The 25,710-nt window shown below is 39.4% G+C and overlaps 1 protein-coding gene across 5 annotated transcripts in view; it reads right to left on the bottom strand.

Annotated features, from left to right (window-relative positions):
* Window positions 1-25,710, bottom strand: part of CPT1A (carnitine palmitoyltransferase 1A) — a 58,459-nt gene that overhangs the window by 14,811 nt on the left and 17,938 nt on the right. For 4 of the 5 annotated variants that reach the window (XM_048484033.1, XM_048484034.1, XM_048484035.1 and 1 more), the window contains 10 exons: window positions 21,254-21,425; window positions 18,086-18,187; window positions 16,134-16,271; window positions 14,562-14,639; window positions 13,453-13,560; window positions 9,778-9,865; window positions 6,915-7,110; window positions 2,744-2,932; window positions 1,821-1,926; window positions 1,098-1,214 (listed from right to left, as the gene is read on the bottom strand). In XM_048484033.1, coding sequence (XP_048339990.1) covers window positions 1,098-1,214; window positions 1,821-1,926; window positions 2,744-2,932; window positions 6,915-7,110; window positions 9,778-9,865; window positions 13,453-13,560; window positions 14,562-14,639; window positions 16,134-16,271; window positions 18,086-18,187; window positions 21,254-21,425 — 1,294 coding nt within the window. Of the gene's footprint in view, window positions 1-1,097; window positions 1,215-1,820; window positions 1,927-2,743; window positions 2,933-6,914; window positions 7,111-9,242; window positions 9,328-9,777; window positions 9,866-13,452; window positions 13,561-14,561; window positions 14,640-16,133; window positions 16,272-18,085; window positions 18,188-21,253; window positions 21,426-25,710 lie in introns of all 5 variants that reach the window. The other variant, XM_048484036.1, reaches the window with a different exon arrangement.

Raw genomic sequence — 25,710 nt, 5'->3', positions numbered from 1 at the left:
ATTTATTATCCATTATCCTCCACTTTTCTCTGTCTCTAAACTTTTTCTCTTTATTCCAACTACTGTTTCTGTTTCCAAACTCTGGCTTAGGTTCCATTTCTCTTCTTATTTTTCTCTGCTCGCTTGCTCCCCTCTTCCTTCTTAATGATGCTATGACCCTTTTCCACTCTTGTATTTCCTCTCCTCTCAATTTCTTTGTGCCAGTCCCCTAAAGTCCAATTCTTATCCACATACACTTCACTGTGACTCCCTCTTTACCAGACCTTTCTTTCCAGAGGCTACTTTCTTCTGCCCCTGTCACTGCTTGATCACAGAATAAAGTAATAGAAATTCTTACTATTCAGAATGAAGCGATCTTCTCACTGTCTTTTATTCCTACCTTTAAGCACTGAAATTTCATAGCTTTCTTCTTCAGTTTCTCCTTTTGTTACTGAAAGTCAAGTCTGCAGGGCTTTCCAAGGCCTCACTGCTCCAAGATGGTGTTCTATTCTCTCTTTGGCTCCCTCCACATCTTGGAGGCAACTCCTGCCTCCAGACCTGGGCTGGTAGTCTCCCAGGAGTCTTTATTTCATACATCAGACACTCCCTTTTTATCTGGGGTGGGTGTGTATGGGGTTTGGTTAAAACCTAATCCCTTTGTAATCAGTGAGGTTCCTCTCTACAAGGGAGAGACAAGCAGTCCTGTTCAGCTTCTCTGTAGGGCTGAGACTTCTGAGAGAACTGTGATTGACTCTAGCTCACACAACAGAATTCATGTGGCGGAGTAAAGAATCACACCTGGTTCTCCAGATTAGAGTCTGCCGCTCTTAACCACTCTACCAAGCCGGAAAAGTGAGGGAAACTGAATGAGATTGATCCAGCTAAAAAGTAAAAGCCAACCCAATTAAAATCACCACTAAACATCTTTATAGGACTTCTATGTTTTCATTACATGCCAACACCACAGTACATTTTTTCTGTAGGCAGATCTCATAAAAAAGATCCCTAGTTGGATGCACCCAATGACTAATCGGAGCAACAAGCATCTCTATTCAAAACCAGGCAGAAATATACTTCATTCAGGAGAATAACAATTGCATGAATGGTTTTGTGCTTACCTCTTCAGGGATTTCCCACTGTAGTCTTGTAGGCAAAGGAATGCCTAAATTAACTTCTCCTTTGCAATGGCCATCTTCTGTGTACCCCAATTCAAGACAGTCAGTAAACATGACATTCTGGAGGAGAAAACACATATGTACGTTGTGGTTCTTTAATTTCAAAGGAATTTCTTGAGCTCTAATAAACAATTACTGCTGTCAAATTTTCTATTAAATGATTTTCTGTATTGTCAAAGGCTTTCATGGCCGGATTCATATGGTTCTGGTGGGTTTTCCGGGCTGATCTATGGCTACCAATCTTGATCCTTTTTGATCTGAGATTGCAAATGCCTTAGCATACCAGGTGCTCAGAACCACTGTAAAAATTCTGAATTTGTTTGCCAAGAATACTGGAATCTTTAAGTTCTACTGCACTGGTTTGCCAACTTCTTCACTTACCTAACTGCAGTATACTCTTATCACAAGAACAGGATGGTGATGCGAGAAGGAAACCACCTTGAACCTTTTAGTATTTTACTTTTCATTCGTTTTATCGTGAAGACTATTTCATGTTACAGGAACTTTCACTGTTTTGGGTGGGCAGATTTTTTAAAATACATAATTAAGGAGGAGCTACTACCTAAAAGTTCATTTCAGCAGTGAAATGATTGGTTAATTTGTTTCAAAAGACAGGTTTAACAAAAATTTCTGCTAGTTCACTTCTATTTCACTGTCAACACTCACCTCCCAAAGATGTCCAACAATAGGAGCATCTGCCCAGGAGTGTTCAGCATTCAAGCCCATTTTACCATTCCTGAACACTATGAAAGTGAAAGACTTGTCAAACCACCTATGAAAGACAGAAAGTTTCCCATTCAACATAAAGTTATTCAATACCTCAGGATTTATCTTTGAGTTTTAATACATGATACTGACCTAAGATGAAATGCCAAAGTAATTAGCTGTAAATATAAAGCAGCAAATCCACAACAGTCTGCAATATAACAAGTTCATCATTATAGGGAATATTTAAGAATCTGAACATGAAATATATTCATGTCTATTATAACTGCCTGTAACTAGGAGATATGGCTTAATTACATTCTACATAAAAGAAAACAAAACAAAGACTGATCATTGGTACAAAGTTGGTTTTCACCAAGAGTTATAATTCTGGCATATCTATATAACAAACAAGCTACCCCTTGTTCTCCCAAGCAACTGAGCACTTGGGGTGGGGGGCGATTCTGAATATCTTCATCAGAAACTACAATTCCTAAGAATCTTTGAGAAAAACCATGATAATTATACAGGTATAAAATACATATGTCTCTAGACAGATTCATGAATACTTGACTGAATGGTAATGTAAGAAAAAATATCATACATCTTAACACAGATTTACAAAATAAAAGCCATCATCTACATGTAAATATTCTCTGGGTGAAGCCTGTACCAAACTATGTTAAAGAAAATCATACTATCCATGCACACACTGCTAATCAGAAAAACTTTCTGCACTATGCTGAACCTCAGAGCAAGAGATACACAGGACACAAAAATCACAGGATATAAAACAAATCTACTGTTCTGCCTACTGCAAAGGAAGGTTGGGTACATAACTTTAAGATCCCAGAGAATTTCTGTCCATGCACTCAGTAATGTACCTGTCATAGCATTTGCCATGCAGAAGTGCCTTCGCATAGGCATCCATTGATGTCACCGGATCCTCTTCCCTGTATCCCTGAACAGTGTCGTCCAAAGTCACACAGAAAGCTGCCTTTTCAATGGCATCCAAAGACTGCTTGTTCTTTCCACGGGCAAAATAAGTCTGGCGAGCCTTAGCCCAAGGTACTCTGGCACAATACACAGAAGTCATATCTAGTTAGTGAGTATAACCAACCTCAAAAAGAATATCAGATTTTCTCAAATATTTAAGTTGTTTGTTTTGAATGAACTAGTAGCAAAAATTGCTATAGCACCCACAACACTGAATAACACAATCTCTGTAAGACAGTGATTTTCAAAGTACATTCCGATAAACAAGAACCTTCATGTGCAATAAAATCACAAGTGGGTTTCAAATTTGTCAGTCTCTATCCCTGCTCCCCTCAATGCACACACTATATGTTTAACAAGTTATCTCAGTGTTCAGGCATCACATTTTACATCCAGATGTCAAAGGGGGTCACAGAGTCAAATGCCATCTCCCAATATTTGTCAGACGGACACATTTCAGAGGTTGTGATTATCATCATCTAAAGACTGTTTCAGAGATTATCAGTCTGTATACACAGCTCTCCAAATTTATTTCATCTATATACCTCCCACTGGAAATGCCCAGCTGAAAACTACAAAAATCTACTGCGGGTTGTCACACTTTACATCCCTTTCAGTTGGTTCATTAGACTCAATCCCTCTTTATGAAAGGTGATGGCAACTGTCAACCATGCTCTACTCACATTCCAGTGAGACTACTGCAATGTGTTCTATGTAGGTTTGTTTTTGAAGACATTTTGAAACATTCAAATACTTCAACACACAGCAGCAAGATTACAATATGGCATAAGTTACAGAGCACGTATTTAATCTGTGCTAAAGGAGCTGGTTATGGCCTTTTAAGATAGACAATGCAAGGGGAGCTGGTTCCCCTACAGAATCACTGTGGATATCAATACCAGGTGTGAAGGACAGTTTAATATTAGGAATATATTATCGTCCCCCAGACCAAAGTGCACAAGAGGATTCTGAGATGGAAAAAGAAATTACAGAGGCCAACAAAAACAAAAATGTAGTGGTAATGGGTGATTTTAACTATCCCCAGATAAACTGGAAAAATGCATGTTCAGGTCATAGTAAGGAGAGAGCATTCCTGGATATGCTAAATGACTGTGGCTTAGAGCAGATGGTTGTGGAACCAACCAGGGGAGAGGTGATCCTAGATCTAATTCTATGTGGGACCGAGGACTGACCTGGTGCAGGAGAGTCAGTGTTGTTGAGCCGATAGGGAACAGCGACCACAACGCTGTCAGATTCTGTATCTCAGCAATGCAGAAACAGAAGTGGCAACTACTAATGTAGTTACATTAAAAGCCTTCCAGAAAGGGAAATTTCTCAAAGATGAGGGGATGAGTGTAGGAAGCTGAAAGGGAAAATCAAGAGAGTCAAAAAAACGTGTCCAGGATGCTTGGAGTTATTTAAAAACACAGTAATAATAAAAGCTCCAGCTGGAATGTGTTCCACAGGTTAGAAAAGGCAGCACCCAGTCCAAAAAGAAAGCCACCATGGTTAACAAAGAGAGGTTGAGGAAATTATCAGAAAAAAAGAAAATGTCTTTTAAGAAAATGGAAGTCCAGTTTGACTGATGAAGAATGTGAGAGGGAACACAAATGGTGGCAAAAGAAAGCAAGTTAGCTGTAAAGGGGAGGCAAAAAAAAAAGGATTATGAGAGGAAGCATGGCTGTGAACGACATCAAGACCAGCAACAAACAGTTCTTCAAGTACATCAAAAGCAAGGAAGCCAGCAAAGGGAAGCGGTAGGCCCGTTAGATGACAAAAGGAACAAAGGGTGTGCTAAAAGATGGCAGGGAGATTTTGCAGAAGCTTCAGAATGAATTCTTTGCATCTGTCTTCACCCAAGAGGAGGGTGAGGAACATTCCTGCACCTGAACCAGAAGCTTCTTAGGAGGCAAATCCGAGGAGACTAGCAAAGATAGTGGTAGACAAGAGGAAGAAGTTTCTGGCAGCCATTGATAAACTAAATGTTACCCAAACCCCTGGCCCAGATTGCATTCACCCAAGAGTTCTTAAAGAGCTCAAGCATGAAATTGCTGAATCTTCTCACTTTAATATATAACCTATCCCTGAAATCAGGCTCCATCCCTGAAGACTGGAAGATGGCCAATGTCACACCAATCTTTAAGAAAGGATCTAGGGGGGGACCCGGGAAATTACAGGCCAGTCAGTTTGACATCTGTTCCTGAAGTAAGAATTGAGTAGAATCTGTCATTAAAGATAAGAATTATAAAACATGTAGAAAAGCAAGACCTGCTGAGAAAGAGTCAGCATGGCTTTTGCAGAGGCAAATCCTGTCTTACAAACTTATTAGAGTTCTTTGAGGGTGTAAACAGGCATGTGGACAGGGGTGACCCGGTGGACATTGTCTACTTGGATTTCCAAAAGGCTTTTGACAAAGTTCCTCACCAGAGACTGTTGAGAAAACTCAGCAATGAAGGAATAAGAGGGGAAGTCCTCCTATGGATTAAAAACTGGTTGAGAAACAGGAAACAAAGAGTGGATGTAAATGGGAAGTTCTCACAATGGAGAGATGTCAGGAGTGGTGTCCCCCAAGGATCCGTTTTGGGACCAGTGCTCTTTAACATATTCATAAATGACCTGGAAGTAAGGGGGTGGAGTAAAAGGCGTGGTGTGCCAAGATTTGCAGATGATACCAAATTATGTAGGAATTGGTGAGAACGCAAAGGATTGCTTGAAGAGCTCCAAGCGGACCTTGATAGAATTAGGTGAGTGGGCTCAGAAATGGCTTAAATGCAGTTCAATGTAGCAAAATGTAGAAGTGATGCGCACATATAGGGGCAAAAAAAATCCAAGCTTCACATACTTACTCTTCACAGGGGTCAGTGCTATCAGTCACAGACCAGGAAAGGGATTTAGAGCGTCTTAGTTGAAATGGAGTTCCATGGGAATGTCAACTCAATGCATGGCAGCTGTAAAAAGACTAGGCAAACTCTATGCTGGGGATAGTATTAGGAAAGGAATTGAGAGAATAAAACTGCAAAGATTGTCATGCCCATACTTATATAAAACTTGCGTGGTCGCGACCGCACTATGCCGAGTACTGTGTGTCCAGTTCTGAGTGCGCCGCATCTCAAAAAAAAAGGATATTGAGGAGATAGAAAAAAAAAGAAGTGCAAAGAGAAGGGCAACAAGGATGATTGGGCGAATGGAGGCACCTTCCCTATGAGGAGAGGCATGGCGTATGGGACTCTTTAGTTTGGAGAGGAGACGTCTGAGGGGGGATATGATTGAAGTCTACAAAATTATGCATGGGGTAGAAAATGTTGACAGAGAGAAATTTTTCTCTCTTTCTCACAATACTAGAACCAGGGGGCATTCATTGAAAATGCTGGGGGGAAGAATCAGGACTAATAAAAGGAAACACTTCTTCACGCAACGTGTGATTCGTGTTTGGAATATGCTGCCACAGGAGGTGGTGATGGCCACTAACCTGGATAGCTTTAAAAGGGGCTTGGACAGATTTATGGAGGAGAAGTCGATTTATGGCTACCAATCTTGATCCTCCTTGATCTGAGATTGCAAATGCCTTAACAGACCAGGTGATCGGGAGCTACAGCCGCAGAAGGCCATTGCGTTCACATCCTACATGTGAGCTCCCAAAGGCACCTGGTGGGCCACTGCGAGTAGCAGAGAGCTGGACTAGATGGACTTTGGTCTGATCCAGCTGGCTTGTTCTTATGTTCTTATGTTCTTAAGATCCACACAATGACAGACCAAGGTATTTAAAGGGACACCCACTCCTTGCATGAACCTTTTGAATACTGTAGTGGTCACCTAGAGCTTTACTTTACTTTTAATGCCAGTATCATGCAATCAATTTGAAGAAGCCAGAGTTCTGAAGTTTTTGAATATTATACAGAACATGTTATACAGAAGAGTTCTACTGACATTTAACAGTAGCAAGCCACAAATGGTTTAGAAAAAACATAGAAGCAAACTTGTTTATATTATTTTAGGAGTTGGAAAAGGCCTACATTGTTGTCAATTATGCAAAATAACAGCAATTTAAAATGATCACACCTATCTCCTGCAGTAAGAGCTGCTAACTTCTCTTCACCGGGCTGGGGCTCTGATTTGTCATATAAAATCCATTGCATCTGGTGTTCAACCTCCCGTGGAGTCAATAGTCTGCCATCATAATAGAGCCACACTTTGTAGTAGCATCCTTTATGATACACAACAATGTGTTTGCTGTCTTTTATATGCTGGACGGTATCTAGAATTACAAACCGAAGTTTAGAATTGAGTAAGCATTTGGTAGTATACAATTTGGAACAAAAGAGTACAACTCAAAATTGTAAAATAATTTATTAAGGAAAAAAACCATTTGCCCAGTCTTACTGTTCATTCTTGATCAAAAAATGTACATGAAAAAGATGCTTAATATTCAAATGCTGTGCTGTATAAAGTTGACTCTTTTTTGTGATCTATGCTCACCAGTAGCTTCTATTTGCATGCTCTAAACCATGGGCCCCCAACATAGCGCCTGTGGGTACCATAGTCCCTGTGGACACCTTTTCTAGTGCCTATCAAGTGTTTTTAGAAAGCGTGCAGGACCAGATGGATTTTCTCCCAGCAGGGATTCTAATTAGTTGTGCAGGTTTTTAAAAAATGTTGCTTTAGAAGCAGCAACCGCTACAGCATAAAAATATTCAATGTGTGATGCCATGGTAAACTGTGGCAGCCATTTTGTGGCTGTGGCCACCACACTGTGTCAAAATTTCAAAGGTGCCTGCAGGCTCAAAAAGGCAAGGACTCCTGTTTTATGCTATCCAATTTAATCTATGTTTTGGAATCTCTGCAGAATTTGATTGGGATAGAATGCTGAACTCTGATGAAGTTCCACTGAGAAACTGCCTTCAACCATGAAGAAAAGAAGGGTAATAAATATCTTAATTAATACATTAAAAAAACCTGAGCAGGTAAGCTACATACCCCCTCAATCTGACAAAATATTCACATAAAAACAGCTCAGAAGTACACATATATGCTTCTTTTCAAAGACAAGTCTATACCCTCTTCACTTCTCCCTTTTGTGGAAAGATTCAAAGATTCATTGGCTGAGCTAGTGAGCCCTTTACTACAAAAGAATACTATAGCACTCTTGTACACAGAGAATAATTCGTAAAGGACTTCATGTGAGCATTGAACTATAAATCAAAGAGGAAGATAGTCTCCCCCTCCCCCCATTTTCTCTGAAGTTTTTACAAGGGGCATGATGAGTATTCATAATCACAGGAAATAAATCAACTATACAGTTTAACTATACAGTTTTCCAGCCAAGCAATGTAAATATTGCCACATAACATGCTATGGAGAAAAGTGGTACAGATACCAAACCTTTCACTAAAGCAAAAAGTATGAGTTAACTAATGCAGAGAAAAATAATTGTTTCAAAGGAAATCAAGCAAATAATAATTCAATGTAAATATTTATCATTTTTTTTCATTAGCAAAGATTAACATGCTGAGCAAAGCTTAAGAAAAAGGACACATGAAAGAAGGAGTATTATTGAAGGCACTGGTAGTACTGCTCAGGTTGGTTTCACACAATCAGCCTCACACACACACACACATCCCCCCATCATATGAATTTTTAAAAAAAGAAAAAAACCATGTGGAAAATATCCACCAACATCCTTTTATACATTTCTCATCTTACATCTGTATTGGTGGTCTTGCTCAATGTCCCTGCTATCAAAAACACGTAAGGGCATGAAATCAGAAGGCCTTCTTCCTGTTGACGTCATGCTCTAGGACACATTCCTACCAGAAGGTGATAAGGCTATTTTCCCTTGCTGTTTTGATGACCAGTCAAAATCTGTCTCTTTGAGAGCCTCAGTAGAGGCTGCAGGTATCCTGATTTGATTGTATCGTGATATGTTTCCTAGGGATATTTTTTGGTACTATGCTTTTTTAAAAAATTGTATTTTACTGATTTTGAGAAATGGTTTCTAATTTAGTTGCATTCATTTTTCTTTTGTACTGGGTTATTTTTTTATTTTTTATGCGGCGCTCTGCCTTCAATGCTTCCTTGGCAGCCTAAAACATATTAGAAATGCTGAAGTCAATTAGCTCGGATGCCTGAAGCCAGCTTTGACCATTAACTATATTTTGCATCAATCAACTTACTACTGAATTGCCTTAATTCTGAAAAGGTTCGTAATATTTAAGAAATGAATCTTGTGGCACACAATGGTAAAATTAAAATGAGTTCTCAATTTTTTTAAAAATCACACAGCCTCACCACTATGCAAATATTATAGGCTGAAGTCAAACGTTTGTGACACACAGAGGAAAATTAAAATGCAAACAGGGGCCAAATACATTGACAGGACTAACACTGTACCTGTCTCAGTGCCCGGTATACGGCTAGTGTTGAACATACGTTCATACTGAGAAGAGCACATTGGGACAGTATTGTAAATCATAAGCTGAAAGGAAAAAAGGAAAGTCAAAAAAACCCCACACTCTAAATTTTCAAAACAATTATGCTATATGGAACATACGATCTCCCGTGAAGGTTAAGAAGGCAACGGAAACCAACAGGATCTGAAGGAAGGTAAACATAAATAGGAATGATCACACACACAAAAATCAAAAAATGATAGCAAATCATTTCCCAGGAACACCTTTTTAAAAAAAGAGAAGAATGAGCAGTGTTTCAAACAAGTTAAAGTGTTTGGTTATTAAGCAACATATTTTAACATGGTTTGGGTTTTTCTCAGTGGCTACCACCTACTTCAAAAGCACAGTTTGTTCAATTTTCCTCAAGTTATATACTGCAAATATTTGTTAGCTGCCTAATATATGCAAGAGAACGCTGTCAAGGATTTCATACTCTTTGGATTCCCTAAGATTCTTGGACTTCAGCTGCTCCTTACCTGTTTCTTCTCCTGGAATACGGGAGGCATTAAACATCCTCTCCCATTGTGCTGAGCAGAGTGGAACAGTGGATCCCATCAGAAGAATCTATGCCGTCAATGAGTGTTCCCATTGTTATTTTTTTAATAGATACAATTAGCACGTGAAGAGAAAAAAAAACCACACATGCTTGTTAGAAAGATAGAAGATCTGGAGATGTTTAGGATCACTTCACACAAACTGAAATTTCCTATGCAGGAATCAGTTCCATGAGAAGGAAATGTCACGAACCTCACAAGTACTTTATTATCTCTGAATAATGCATTTATGTATTCTGTTGCATGTTCACAAAACATACATGTGTCCCTCTGGGAGATTTTTTTGTCTTGCATGAAGCAACTTTCAGAATACCAGCTGCCAAAAAAATATTCCCCTACAGCTCTTTTAGATATCTATCAACAGCAGAATCTATGACAGTTACTTGGCTGTGTTTAAAATGTCAAATTTGTTTTAAACGTCAACATGTACATTAAGTTTATGTGATCTAGATAAGGACTACCATTTATGCCTTGACACTTTAAACACAATTGTTTTCATACTCAGGTCTTTTTCCAATATCCTTTAAATTATAATATTGTAGAAAAATAGATTTCACATCCCATATATGACCACTAAAGTGCCAAATAAATGCAGAGATCAAGTACTGAAATTCAAAAAAAGGGAAAGGATCAGATCTATAAACAGACAACCAACTCATAAAAACACATTTGAAAGAACACAAATATAAAATCAATTATTTAAAATCCATCAGTTTTTACAATTGGTCCAATTTCAGACATTGTTCAAAAGCCATATGCATATCACAGGTCTGTGACTTTCCTGTTCAGAAGTTACCCCTACCAAACTCACAAACTTTAAAAAGCAGTCTGAAGGTTTGGCAAGAGCATTGTTGAACAAGAAACTTAAATAATTTCAACAGAGAGAACTCTGAATTAACAGCTGAACAAGTGCTCTTTCAGGAATAAGCACACTGAACCACCACAGAGACTAACATGAAAATGGTCACTTAGAAGATTTCACAGCATCAAAGAGAAAGACTGCATGTGTGTGCCTTTAAGCATTGTACCATGCAAAGTCAGTGAAATACTTACACGGACATAAGTCTAAATCTAAATATTCTGAATACAGGGAAAAATTCAGCAAGGATTTTTCTAAACTGCAGCTGATTTAGCCCTGCCCAGGTTGCTATAAAAGCTTGAATTTATTATGGTGAAAGAAATTTTAAGATTCATGATGTTCAATCCATCCTAACCCTCCACCCAATAACACACACTGCAGACCTTCAATTGCCCCCTCCTGTTTTTTCCTCATGTTGTGGGTCTTGCATCTCTCAGGAACAGCATTTTACAGGATATTTGGGTTGAGGAAGGATGGCAAGGTGAGAAAGTCATATTTGGCTGACTGAAATTCTTCTGACAAAGGTAATTTTGTGCAGGATCAAATCCATTAGGTTGTCTAGGCTTATTTGAGACATGAAGTAATACTACCACATTGTTCCTTTTGAATTATGGGACAGGTCTGAACAAAAGGGAAAACTAATTAAATACTTGTCATCCCCTGTCATTTAACTTATCAGGCCAGATAAAAGATGATGTAAACTGGGCTCCCTTTACTTACCTGAGCCACAGTGACATAGCAAACGACAAAATCAAATTCTGTTATTCAGGAGGTACAGCATTTTAAGCAAACAGTTTATTTGGGCCTATTATCCACAGCCAGTATTCCCCGGCCCTGCTCTGCTCTGGTGCAAAAAGTCCTGCCAGAAGTGCTCTTGCTTTTCCCAGAGAAAGTGAGAAGCATACTCAGGGCAAGAGGAAGAGTTTTGGGACAAGAAATCTCATCTCAATGGGCTTCCTGCCCACCAAGCACCTCTGCACAGGTGGGTAACTGGGTGTAGAAAAGCTGGTTTTTGTCTAACATCACATGAAAAATATTTCAATAAAATGTTATTCAAAGATCAAGTAGCTAATGGAAACTGAGGTCATTCATTTATTCTTGTGGTACTACAACACTTACAGAAACCATATTTTCTTTGTTGTAGTGCAGTTAAGTGAGAGCTCTGCTGATTTGTCTTTAATCCACAGATACACAAGCAAGAATGTCACATTTGCCCACCTCCAATTGGAAGGGAATCATAAGAACATAAGAACAAGCCAGCTGGATCAAACCAGAGTCCATCTAGTCCAGCACTCTGCTACTCGCAGTGGCCCACCAGGTGCCTTTGGGAGCTCACATGCAGGATGTGAAAGCAATGGCCTTCTGCGGCTGTTGCTTCTGAACACCTAGTCTGCTAAGGCATTTGCAATCTCAGATCAAAGAGGATCAAGATTGGTAGCCATAGATCGACTTCTCCATAAATCTGTCCAAGCCCTTTTTGAAGCTATCAAGGTTAGTGGCCATCACTACCTCCTGTGGCAGCATATTCCAAACACCAATCACACGTTGCATGAAGAAGTGTTTCCTTTTATTAGTCCTTATTCTTCCCCCCAGCATTTTCAATGTATGCCCCCTGGTTCTAGTATTGTGAGAAAGAGAGAAAAATTTCTCTCTGTCAACATTTTCTACCCCATGCATAATTTTATAGACTCCTCTCCAAACTAAAGAGTCCCAAATGCTGCAGCCTCTCTTCATAAGGAAGGTGCTCCAATCCCTCAATCATCCTCGTTGCCCTTCTCTGCACTTTTTCTGTCTCTTCAATATCCTTTTTGAGATGTGGCGACCAGAACTGAACACAGTACTCCAAGTGCGGTTGCACCATTGCTTTATATAAGGGCATAACAATCTTTGCAGTTTTATTATCAATTCCTTTCCTAATTATAGAGTTTGCCTTTTTCACAGCTGCCATGCACTGAGTTGAGATTCCCATGGAACTATCAACTAAGATGCCCAAATCCCTTTCCTGGTCTGTGACTGATAGCACTGACCCCTGTAGCGTGTATGTGAAGTTTGGATTTTTTGCCACTATGTGTATCACTTTACATTTTGCTACATTGAACTGCATTTGCCATTTCTTAGCCCACTCACCTAATTTATCAAGGTCCGCTTGGAGAAGCACAAAAGTAGCACACAAGAGTCCCTCCAAAGCAACCAAAGCATTCAATAATAACAGTGACGGAACTACCCTAGTATCAGGTGGATAGGATAGGAAGTCACCTTGAGTTAAAGGCAGACAATAGCAGCAATCTAACCAAGGTGGCCAGAACAGGTGCTCCACTCATTTGCCCTTGAAGCCAATGTTTGTTTGCATCTGTTGATCTCCAGTTATTTTCATATTTTTCACTATGGGAAGCAATTTTAACTAAGATTAGAAAATAAGACCTTGCACACAGAGTTGTATCCAACCAACAATGAGTGAAGATCCATGTATAAAATATAGCCTTCTGCATCAGCCAAACATTGCCCCTTGGGTTTGGAAAATGTCCAGGAATAGCTCTGGGCACAAACTGCATTGTGGGACCTCTGCAAGTGGAAGCACTCATTTGCCAGCCAAAAATGGCCATTGGACAGTCAATGGCATTTACACTGGACAGAATGGAACCTTACTCCAGGCCCTTGGTTACTTCTCCATCAGGTAGCAAGTACGATAAATTAAAAAAAACCCTGAATATATAACCATGTGAGGACAATGTACATACTGGCTGGATTTGTTGCCTGTCAAGTTTTCTTCTATAAAGCAAAATGGCATGGATAGCATTTCCAGCTCTAGCTGCCTGGACGGAGGTGGGAGTAAAATATAGGAAATCCTAGAGAATGAAGATAACAGAAAGGAATTTACCATTAGTAGATTCATACTGTGTCCACGATTAAGATCTATCATAAATGCACAGGACCCTACTGCTACAAATGCCACATGTGCCTGTTTTCATTTTACACAGCTCCTGACATACAACCTATATTCATGATTCTGTTCTTTTACTTCATAGTCTGTAACTGAAGTCATGTACTTATATGTTCTTAATATCTGTTGCGGCTAGATTATGGTCCAATATGGCTTTCACTAAATTAACCTTAAAAAAAAACATTATTCGTTTTAAACAGGGCTTCATCACATGTTTGAAAAATGATATGTGATTCTCTACAGATCCAAATTGGGGAAATTGACAAGGGGCATGTAGTATAATGTAGGGTCTTATGCAGGCATAACTGTATGCCCATGAGAAGTGGTAGACTGAAACAGGAAGTGTCTCCATGGCAAGTACACCAAGAACAAAAATCGTGTACTTCTCTTTATTAGAACCCAACCAAAATATGAAACAAGCCTTCAAGACCACATCAGACTAGATGTTCAGTACAAAAAAACAAACAAGCAAAGGAAGAGAAGAGGAAATACACTGTTTCATGACGTGGGAGCAAAGTTAATATTTGCAGATGTATTTTTAGAATGGAAAAGTAGATCTGTGCAGTCTAAACTGAATTAGTAGATGGTGGCAGGTGTAAAATAGGTTTTCATGTTTCAACAGAAAAGAAAAATGCACTATTTGCTTTGTTAACATGAAAGGCAGAAGTTAATCAAAAGTCTCTCCGGTACAAAATTTAAGACATGGATCTCTTGTGAGGATGAGAGCAAAAAAAAAGAAGGGGATGGGGGCGGGAATCCATATAGTAACATTGTTTTGTGACATTTTGGTTGGTCCTAATAAAAATCATCTTCCCCCGTTGCCCTTTGGACAAGTATGGATCCTTGCAATCTTTCTCTATCATGGGAAGTATGATAACCACCCTAAAATGGATTCAATTTACTCACCATTGCAAAGTAGTTACTGTTAACCATAATTGGGCCTCGTCCTCTAAGGTAAATGTATTCTTCCCACCAATCACTAACCTACAACAAGAATAAATAGGATTTATGTTTCAAATCAACAAATGTCACCAGTTAAATAACAGCCTCTAATAATTAGGATAACAACATCATCTCAAATGTATCAGACATCTATAGTGTTATCCCAAACAGTTACGCCCTACTAAGTCCATTGAAGTCAGTCTAGTTAGAAGGGTGTAAATTTGCTTAGGGCTTCACTGTTGGCTTTTCAAAATGAAAAATACTAAATGCTAATCAGCTAATCAAGTCAAATGAGCGGTCACTGGTCCTTTTCATTATGAATGTGGAGAATTACGTAGCAAGCTGTGGGGATATTTATTTGCTACTTAATAACTGAAAGATGGAGAAGAGAAACAGGTTGGAAGACAGATAGTGCATCATGTTGTCATCTCCCAAAGGGGCCTCTTTTGAGAAATTTTAAAATGCAGGAAAGGGCCTTCTCTGTTGTAGCAGCAAAACTTTGGAACTCCCTCCCAGGAAAAGTCACCTGTCTCCTTCTCCTGCTGTCTTCCAGCAGATGAAGACTTTTGGCATATCCCCAATAACTGTTATTGGCCCTAGTTCTGGAGTTAAGTATGTTAAGTTCTGGAGTTAAGTATGTGGGGAAGACAGGAAGGCTGGTGGAACAGCAGACGCCAAACTGCCGCTGCTCCACCGGCCGGAATGTCCTGTTGGAGGAGAGCTGGGAAGATTTTGCCAGGCCGGCAGAGCAGCAGACACCACTTTTCTGAAGGCCAGGATGGGCTGCTGGGGGTTGTAGGGGGGACTGGGAGGGCGTTGGGAAGCAAGGCAGAGTCAGGCTTGCTCCTGGGCTGGGGGGAAACAGGTAGGGAATGGAATGTTGCCCACCAATGGAAGAGCAGAATGGTGGATGGTTTCTCATCGCATCATTCCATCACTTAGGCAATTATAGGATTTTAAAATATTGTTTTAATGCTTGAGAAGACCAAAATCTTAGATTTAAGTGGGTTCTTAAATTCTTAGATTTAAGAATCAAACTGAAAAGGGGACAAAACACATCCTTGTTTGACTCCTTTGGTTACTAAGATTTTAGGAGTCAATAGGCCAAAGGGCAGACATTTCACTTGGCATGTGGTGTTAGTGTGCAAGGCTTTTATAAGCACTAAAAGTCTGGGATCAATAACCAAGGCCTCAAGTTTCTGCAACAGAAGCTCTCTTGTAATTGTGTCAAAGGCCTCTTTAAGATCGAGAAAGGCAGTATAACGATCGGCCTAGAAATTGTAAACATATTTTGCTTTTGAAAAGTAATCTCTTTAAATGAAGGAAGACATGGAGAACTAAAGTAGTATAAAAAGCTAAAGATCTTTACTGACCCATTGGGTGATATCACAACACATCATTTACTAGACTTTGTTTATGAGGTGGTTGCCATTGCTTTCCCCAGTTGTCTACACTTCACTCCCAGCAAGCTGGATATTAAGTATTAAGAGATCATAAATTAATGTATTTTCACAAGAGTTTAATTCATCTACTTACATAGTTCGTAGCCCACCAGGATTTCAGCTTCAAGTACCATTGTAGTTTTGGTCCCAAATTAACCGCAAAATCTTTGCCAAGACCTTCCATTCTTTTATACTGTTCATCATTCATAAGTGGCTTAACTGACTCCAAATACTAGAATTTTCAAGAACAGATAAAGTGTTACTGCCACACGGTTCCCCATAAAAGCCTGTTTTCTCCCCTCTCACACATATAGACAATCGATGAATATAATATTCTGAACAGGATTTCACAAGAAAGTATCAACGGTTAGTGCTACAGGGTATGACAAACAAGAACGGCAGCTGCAATTTGTTGGGGTTGTGAGCCACCTCTGTACTACAGATGACTGGACAGTCACAAAAATACAGTGTATAGGACAAGGTAGCTTCATACTCAAATTCCTGACAGTGAGAAGGGAGTTGGATGAAGCCCTCTAACATCACTCAGCAATATCTTGAATCATTCTCACTAAAGCAACAGACCACTAGAAAGGAACAGGATGCAGCCCTGGAGGTTGCAGTGCTCCAGGACACTGGAGATGCCCCAACTGACTTCTTTCTCAGGCTAACACCAACAAAGTGGACACATATTTTTCTGGTACGAAAATTATTCCATGTAAAGGAGTCTGAGGAATGTGAAAATATGTCACCAACATTCAGAGGTGTAGCTAGGGAAATTGAGCCCGGTGCAAAATCTGAGTTCTGCTGCCCCCTCCCCACAATGTTCATTTGTTTTTTTTGTATTTCTTAGTGTTTTTTTTCCAGTTTTTGGCCTGCAGGGGGTACAGTTTTTAGGCCAGCAGCATCAAAATTTCAGAAGACTATCTCTGTAGGAAACTATCCTGATGATACCAGCCAGGTTTGGTCAAGTTCGGTTCAGGAGGGCCAAAGTTATGGACCGTCAAAGGTGTAGCCCCATCTCCTATTAGCTTCCATTGGAAACAATGGGGGCACCCCCTTTGGGAGTCCATAACTTTGGACCCCCTTAACCAAACCTCACCTAACTTGGGTGGTATCATCAGGAGAGTCCCCCGAAAACTCCCTGAAATTTTGGTGCTGCTAGCCTAAAAAACTGAACCCCTTGCAGGCCAAAAACTGAAAAACATTAAAAAATACAAAAAACAAACCTGACATTTTTGCTCCCCCCCCCCCAGGCGCGCGCCCGGTGTGATGCGCGCACCCCAGCCCCCTTGTAGCTCTGCCTCTGCCAACATTTTCATTTAATCTACAAAACCTTTTACTGCAAATGTTTGGACATGGCACCAAATGCCAATTTGCAAAGACTATTTGGAAATGAATTCAAAGAAAGTATTTTGTATCAATTATTTTACAGCAGCAGTCTGCATTAGCTATTAAATACTCTCACACTTGTTTGCTACTATAGTCAAGAGTAAAGCAAGCACATCTGCATAAATAATTGGGAATGACATCACTCACAGGTCATTCTAGATTTCTTGTTGACTTATTGAAAGTATGCATGCATCAGAGTACATTACAGCAAATTTAAAATTCTGGTAGGGATGAGAATCTCCATTGCCCTCCCACTGCAGACCCCCTAGTCTCCTATCTAATAAATTAATCAAAACATTTAATACATCACGTGTTGGTTCTTTGCCTGATGAAATTGTCAGATCAAAGCTGGCTGATGAGCTAATCTTAAAACTCTAAGCCATTTGAAGATTACACAATGCAGACAGATAAAGACATACCAATCAGAAGACTTTGAACACTGTGCCTTTAAGCATATAAACACTAGATAAAAGAGGGGTGTGCTAGCAGATGGCTATCCTTGATTTCTTTGTATGGGATTGCCGACCAAACGTAGCCTAGAACCAAATTAATCACATATTTCTGTTCTTATGCATTTTTTTCAGAAAAAGCAAATTTAAGTCACTGATACCTTTTGATTTAAATTGAAGAGGAAGATTTTCAAACTGTATAACATACCCTATTTACTGTGTCTTTAACAGCTGGAACAGGAAGACGTGGCAGAGATGTCTGGAAGCTATACAGCATTGGTTTACGACCTGAGAAAAGTTTTACCAGTGTCTGAAATGAAATATAACAAGCAGTATTACACATTTTTGAGAGCCAGCATGCTGTAGCGGTTAAGAGCAGTAGACTCTAAACTGGAGAACTGGGTTCAGTTCCTCACTCTTCCACATGAAGCCTGCGGGGGTGACCTTGGGTTATCTCAGAACTCTCTCAGCCCACCCAGAATCAGGCAGTGGCAAACCACTTCCAAACATCTCTTGTCTTAAAAATCCTACGGGGTCACCATAAGTCAACTGTGACTTGACAACACTTTACACACATACACACGCAAAGCACACGTTACATGGTCAAGAAAATAAAGATTTGCAGAACTTGGGACTGCAGAGATAAATGTCACTGCTTTATTTCCTAAATGTGTGTTTTAGCTTTTGTCTATACCATGGCAGTTCAGACATCAATTTGTTGTCTTTAAGGAGCTGGAAACTTCATTTCCAACTAGAATAATTTGAGAAACTTTCTATCTGCTCAGCAAGGGTTTGCATCTTGCAGCTTCTGCATGACAGAATACAAGCATGCAAATACTTATAGCTGCAGCATTCTTGAAAGTGCAGTGATCTGTACTCATGGAGAAGATTATATCAACCTGTTTTACACAGTATCCTCACAATGGTACCCTTTGCAGTAGACTGTCACTATGCAGGAGCACTTTCTAACATAGTATAATAAAGTCCAGTCCTCAAAGTACATCTGACTAAAGTAATTCAGATGTTCCAAATGTGTGCAGAATGCTGCGGTTCTCATAGTAACAGCAAAGATCAGTATATTCATAATGGCCCAATACTCATAGAACACTTATGCCAAGCCTGTTCCCTGTGCAGTGGTCTTGTAGTGGACTCTCCTCGAATTTCTCTGTTTACATAGGAGGAAGTAGCCCACAGCATGCAGCGCTGTTTTTCTGCTGAACTCTGCTGGGTCTCTGCTTCTCCCAGTTCTCTTAAATTCGCCCATCAACAGCCTTAAAGGCACAGAGCTGATATTCTCTTCTGCATTCCCTTCCCCTCCACACATGCACACTCTCTGCCACCATTGCAAGAGAAGAGATAGCCTTGTTTTAAAACAGAATCTTGCCTGAAATAAAGTTTTAGAAGCCCTCTCAGCCATCGGGGAGGGCAGAAGCAAAGCAGGGGATGTGAGGTGGAGCCCAAAGGATGCCTGTTTGTACTGTTCCTTGCAAAAGACCTCTTTGTTGTAAGTTTGAATAGAAAAAACGATCTTTCGATCTTCCAATATGTTCACTTTAGAGAGGCACGAAGGAGCCAGTCACATGGAGAGGGAGGCGGAGGGGAAGGCTCCAGGGCACCTGGCAACTAAGGCAGTGCTGTGGCTATGCTGGTGAGACTGAACACAGATGTTAGAGATGGGGGGGTTCTCCCCTTACTATATATATATATATATATATATATAGATAGATAGATAGATAGATAGATAGATAGATAGATAGATAGATAGATAGATAGATAGATAGATAGATAGATAGATAGATAGATAGATAGATAGATAGATAGATAGATAGATAGATAGATAGATAGATATGAGATCGATCTATCAATCTCTTGATCAACACATTAAGGGAGGAAGGAGCCGACAGCTTGAAGTGGGGGGGGGGGATGTGAGAGGGAAAACGTGCAAAGTGCTGTGAGGAAGTGAGAAGGCTGGCCATGAGCAGAGGGAAGAGGTCCAGGGCAAAGCTGTGCCCACTTGCAAATCTGTCCTGCTCTGGCAGCAAAACAAAATTTAAATAGGGGTGTAAGTGGTTTCATTTGCCATGAAGAGAATGGAAAGTGAATGTGGGGCTCCAGAAAATAGATCTGTGCAAGAAATCTTGCTGCAGGGAACACTGGCCTCCAATATCCAGCAAAGACTTTGTGTATAATCGGCCAATGACCAGCTCTCTATTTTTTTAAATCAAGGGAACAAAGAAAAATGTGAAACACGCAGGAACAAAAGTAGTGTGTGAGAAAGGATGCTTACTAGAATGGGACACACTATTTAGTGAGAACAAATGCTACAACCTTGTTAGTTAGCCAGTTAGGTTAAAATATCTCCATTATCTGAGAAGTTGTGTCCTGGTAGATCAAAAGCAACAGTACACCTACATTTTCTTAACAGTTTCCATTCCAGTCACAGTGACAGAGAAATTTCTAACTGATATCTACAAGTATAATTCAGATATAAAATGAAAATTAGGCATAGTTGTTCACACTGCTGAAGCTTAGCATTATAATAGAACAGCCTTTTTAAAAAGTATTGAATTTGTAAGACATGCCAAAAATCCAGCCAATTCCAAGCAATGTTGACATAACACTCTGGACCTTACCATTCAGACAGAACCTGTATTCAAATAAGAAGGCTCTTAGAATCATATCTGAGGAAAACTATCAGACATTTCATTTGTAACAAACATTGCTCCAAGAAAATATTCAAAATACTATTACATTATGTTCCAGCTGATCCCTTTTACAGTCAAAGATTGCATGCAAAAAATACAGATAGGATTCATTAAACTATTCTATTTATTCAGCTATTTATTTATTTCATTAAGCCACCAACCCGACACACATTCAAAATGCTTCCTGTGGATCATGTAAAAAATATTGCTTCCTTTTCCAAAAGCATAACAGCAAGTAGAGAAAGTCCTCTCTTACAGCATGAGGAAAAGGTGCAAAAGTCTCAAAGTAAGAGTTGGCTCATGGGCCTGACATTCATGACACCTCTCCACTGCTGATTATAATGTTCAAGACATTTTCAAAAGCCCTGTCTACTGGGGAGACTAACGATAATGAGCATTTAACTATTCATACATCGTTGTCAAGTGTAGCTAAGCTATATTAAAGTTGAGAGCCATTCTATGAAAAAGCAACTGATGGGGAAATGTTAGGGGGGAAAGAAACACCTACGACAACTGAGCGATTTCCACTAAAAATGAAGAAGGAAGGATGCTTACTAGAGGAAGAAGAAATTAAAAAGAAAAATACTGAATATGCTCCAACAAATGTAGATATTATAAGACAAGAATATCAACTCCATATTCAAATAGAAGATGATTTTTCAAATCCTTACCGTCCATATCTTGGTTCCTGTAGAAAGTTTGCCATGTTCATGAAACATCCACCCATGGTAGGAAAGCAGCATCTTTAGAGAGTAGCGCATTGTGAAAATAAGGGCCACCCAAAGTCCTGTCCCAAAAAGAATCCCACTGACAATATTCTGTGTTTGGCTGGACATATAACCACTATTAAAAAAAATAATAGCACACATTGTCACTCCAAAAATACTGGGGAAATGTAAAACAAAGAAATAAATTGAGAGGATGCATTCTAGTTAGCAATAACTATTTGATCATATGAAGTTGCCACATGTGCAGTCAGATCCACTCCAACTAGCAGCTGTTCTTCATGGTCACAGGCAGAGCTTTCCCAGATATGTTACCAGACACCCTTTATGAGAACATACAAGGGATCTGATCAACATTTTTCTGCATACGAGGCATATTTATTTGTTTATGTTATTCATAATCTCTTTCTCACTGAGAATCAAGGTAGTTTACACAATGTAAATCGATGCTATCAAAAGGATGAGATATCTAATAAGTAATATACTAGGATTACAGCAATCTGAAACAAAGCACAGAATCTTATGCATGATACGTTATAACAATGCAGAAAATCTATTTCATAGGTATGAAAACAAGGCATTAACAGTAGGATGGCACATCCAGCAAACAGATAACATATGCTATATATTATATATTATATAATATATATATATTATATTATATATTATATTATATATTATATAAAGACAGAGATATAGTTAAAACTCTTATTCTTTTTATAAGAGCCCCCCCCCCCCAAGTCCACTATTCAATTAAAACATGGTTCTAGTGAATTTAGAGAACTGCCCTCCTGAATAGCAAAGTTTTATAGATTTTGTGGAATGCCACAATGTAGAAGCCTTCCTAATCTCCTCAGGTAGGAACTATTTATAACCCACCTACCATCCCGTAGGACTCTTGGGGCAGTTAATTGTTCTGTCTGCTACTCCATGAAAAAAGGCAAGATATAAACATTTTAATTAATAAATCCATGCACATGAACCACACCCATATGGTAAGGACTATACCCAGTATTGTCGGACTGACCTATGTTGGACCAAGGGAATCCTGTTTGGAAGGGCCTAGCAGTGTAGTGCCAAAATAGGAAGTCCATTGCTCAGTGCATCCTAAGGAGAAAGAACTATGTCTGGATTTGTTTCCCTCCAAATCAGCTTGCACAATGCTTCTCTCACACTCTTCCTGACCGGATTAAGTCAACACAAAGACCTTGCCCTGGAGAGAGATTCCATCTCTAGCCCTGGACCATACAACCAAGTGGGGACAATGGATATGCTAATGTGCTTACCTGCCCAGTGTTGTACTAACTAATGTTTCTTCCTCTGACTAATACATTTAATGACCTTATTTGCATTGTCACTGTTTCACAGCTGTAATGTCACCAGCTAACTTCCCCCTTGGAGACACTCTCGTGCCTGGAACATCAGGCTGATGACTCAAACCATTAGATCAACGACACAACCATTAAGGTCGATGTCTATCTCTTGTCTTCCCCAGGAAAGGTAGGAAATCCCTTTGTCTAGGGAGATTAAAGATCACTCTGTATAACCCTGAGAGTCCATTTTTCTCTATAAGAAGCTCACTCTCCCAATAGTCAGTGTTCTGTATCTCTGGACATCTCTTTGTTCCACAGAGCTGTTCCTCCAGAGCTAAGTGTGGGTTGCTCAGTTCTGTTCTTTGGACCATTTCACTCCAAGATCAGGTGACCACAATTTTTAGTGCCCTTCCCCATATATTTCTCATCTATTCCATACCTATCCCCTCAAAACTGTTTATCTCCTAGGACTGTGTGTGTGTTCTGCTGTTTTATTATGTGCTTGGGTACTCCCATTATACCTTAATAAAATTTTAAACTTTACTCGCTGTCCTGCAAGTTTCTTGAGAAAGCAGACTCTGTGTACATAGGCAACCAAGATTCCAAGCTTGCCTGACCTTTTGCTAGCCTAGAGTCTGCTCCTGCTAATTCCCCACTCTAAAAGGGAGACTTTCCACCAGTTCAGGTAACAGTATGTTCTGTAACAGAAATCTGTTTAAACATACAGTAAAGAAAAATAGAAATCCACAAAGCACAATCCAGTCAAAGTTTAAAATTATTTAATTCTTTCTCTAAAAAACAGTAAGACTTTAACATGCTTAATTTGGGCTAAACTGTAGCTACTAAAAACTATAATGTTTCTTTACCAGCATGCAAGTTATTGCTACTCATTGTGATGGTCCAAATAATTCATTCAGCATTCTCTATCTTTCACTGCAGCTGCAAGTTGAAAAAGGTTACTCAGAATAACCTTCAATGTTTCAAAATATGCTATTGTAAATGCTCACTGTACTCTTCTCATCCATATTTGAATTTCACATAATCTTGTCACAATGTATAATTCTTGCATTTTATGGCCTTCTTTCGTCTATAACCATATATATATATACATGTTTGCAAACCTTATTTATCTAGAGTTAATAAACCATCTAAAAGAAATCAGTTAGGTTGAGATGGTTTACCTGAGAGATTGCTTGTGTGAACAGAGTACTAATTATAGAGGAAAAGGAAGGGTTAATTTAGAAGCCTCCTCAAGCAGGACGCTAAAGAGGCAACATATTTCAAAACACATCAGTTAATCTCCACAAGTACAAAGCCTTGGCCCCACAAATTTTAGTCCTTCCATCTGGTTCTTACGAACTAAACTGACCACTTTGTTCCCACAGAAAGTTGTACAAATTATGTATAACAATATATCCTGTTATGGGAATAACAACATGTAACAGCATTGAAATGAACACAATAATCTTATCTTCAGTTTTATTTTGTTGTTGCTGTTTGTTTAACAGAAAATCCTACAACATCCTTCATTTCTCACTCATGTTCTGAAAACCAAGGGTGTCCAGAAAGTGAAGATTTTCCAATGAGTTCACTCATCAGACAGTATCACAAGGGAGAGATATCAGTAAAAATGTAGGGTGGATAGAACAGCTGTTATGCACAGCAAATTATATTCTTATTTTATCAAACTTCTCTTGACCAGTAATACTTCTGTACTAGCTTGTTTCCAGATTGTGACAGAGGTAATATTTAATGGTATCTGATCTTGTTCTGGTCTGAATTTATTTTCCTGTACCCCATTAATTTCAGAAGTTAATTTTTAGACACTTGCTTTCATTCACCCAGATCTGGATCCTCACAAAGTAAAAGACTGAATCCCATAGAAAATGTCAAGGGGGGGGGGGTCTCACAGATCCCTCCATTTCACTGCAGACTTCTAACTGCCCCCTCCCCCACCCTGCTAATGTACTCCCCTAGAAACAACCTTTCAGTCATCATTTTACACTGCCCTTGAAGAGGGGGGAAGTCCTGTCAGTCAGCAGCTAGCCTTTGCCACTTTTTCTGCTCCTTCTTTAGCAAAGCCTCCAGTTCCCCCTCTGAGGTTGCCACTGGTTCTTTCGAGTTGGACACTCATAGCCCTTTCGTGCTCATTTTTCTTAAAGTTTAATAGTTTTAGATCCTGATACTGTTTCAGTTATAATCTGGAAACAAGCTTAAGGAACAATCAATGAGGGCTTTGCCATTTGAAGGAAAAGTTTCTTAAGCCGGTCAAGACTCTAAAGCAGCTGGAACTTTCAGGGTTTGGTATGAAATTCTGATTTAGAAGAGAGTCTAGCTAAATAACATACAATGTAGTGAAGGGCAAGCATCTAGCCAGGTAGCTAAAGACAGACTCTACTTGAGATTACTTGGGCTGGATCTGTATAAATAGCCAATGAAATAAAGCCTTCAATCAGGAACCAGACTGCTCTCCTCAGACAGACATGTAGCCTCAAAGATACATGGTGGAATCACAGATGTCCAACCAGGGATAGGGCTTTGAATCATCCTCCTGCCTCTTTTTTCTTTTTTTAAATAGCTAAGAGAGCTGTCATAAAAAAGAGGTCAAACCTGTAATCTCAGTACTAATCAGGAGACTTTAAAAAGTCTATCCCTATAAACGTGGATGAACAACAATGTGGAATCATTCTGCAGCCACTTCCTCAACCTTCTTCGTATTGAAAGGAGGTGGTAACCATCTTACGGGGACCAAGAAAAAATGATGAAATTGGAAGGTTTGAGTCCAGGGGATTCCAGAGATTCAGGTGTTTTTAACTGTGGTAGCCATTTTGAAAAAATTGAGGGGGTCTGAATTTTAAAAAAATGATGAGTGGGGGAGAATCCTCAGGATTCCAGAGATACAAGTTGCTTTATCCGCAGAGACCATTTTAATATCTGATTTTTTTTCCTACAGCGGAAGCATCAAGCTTTCACTTCCTTTGAACAACATAGAACCACATTTTTTATCTTTTGGTGGGACAGGGTATAAATAATTTCATTTACCTGACATATTTCTTTACAGCTTTCTTGCAAAAGCAATAAGCAATTTGG

This window comes from Sphaerodactylus townsendi, linkage group LG02, assembly GCF_021028975.2.
Source record: "Sphaerodactylus townsendi isolate TG3544 linkage group LG02, MPM_Stown_v2.3, whole genome shotgun sequence".
Classification (NCBI taxonomy): domain Eukaryota; kingdom Metazoa; phylum Chordata; class Lepidosauria; order Squamata; family Sphaerodactylidae; genus Sphaerodactylus; species Sphaerodactylus townsendi.
The sequence above is the reverse complement of the archived record's forward strand: the minus strand, read 5'-3'. Positions and strand labels throughout refer to the sequence as shown.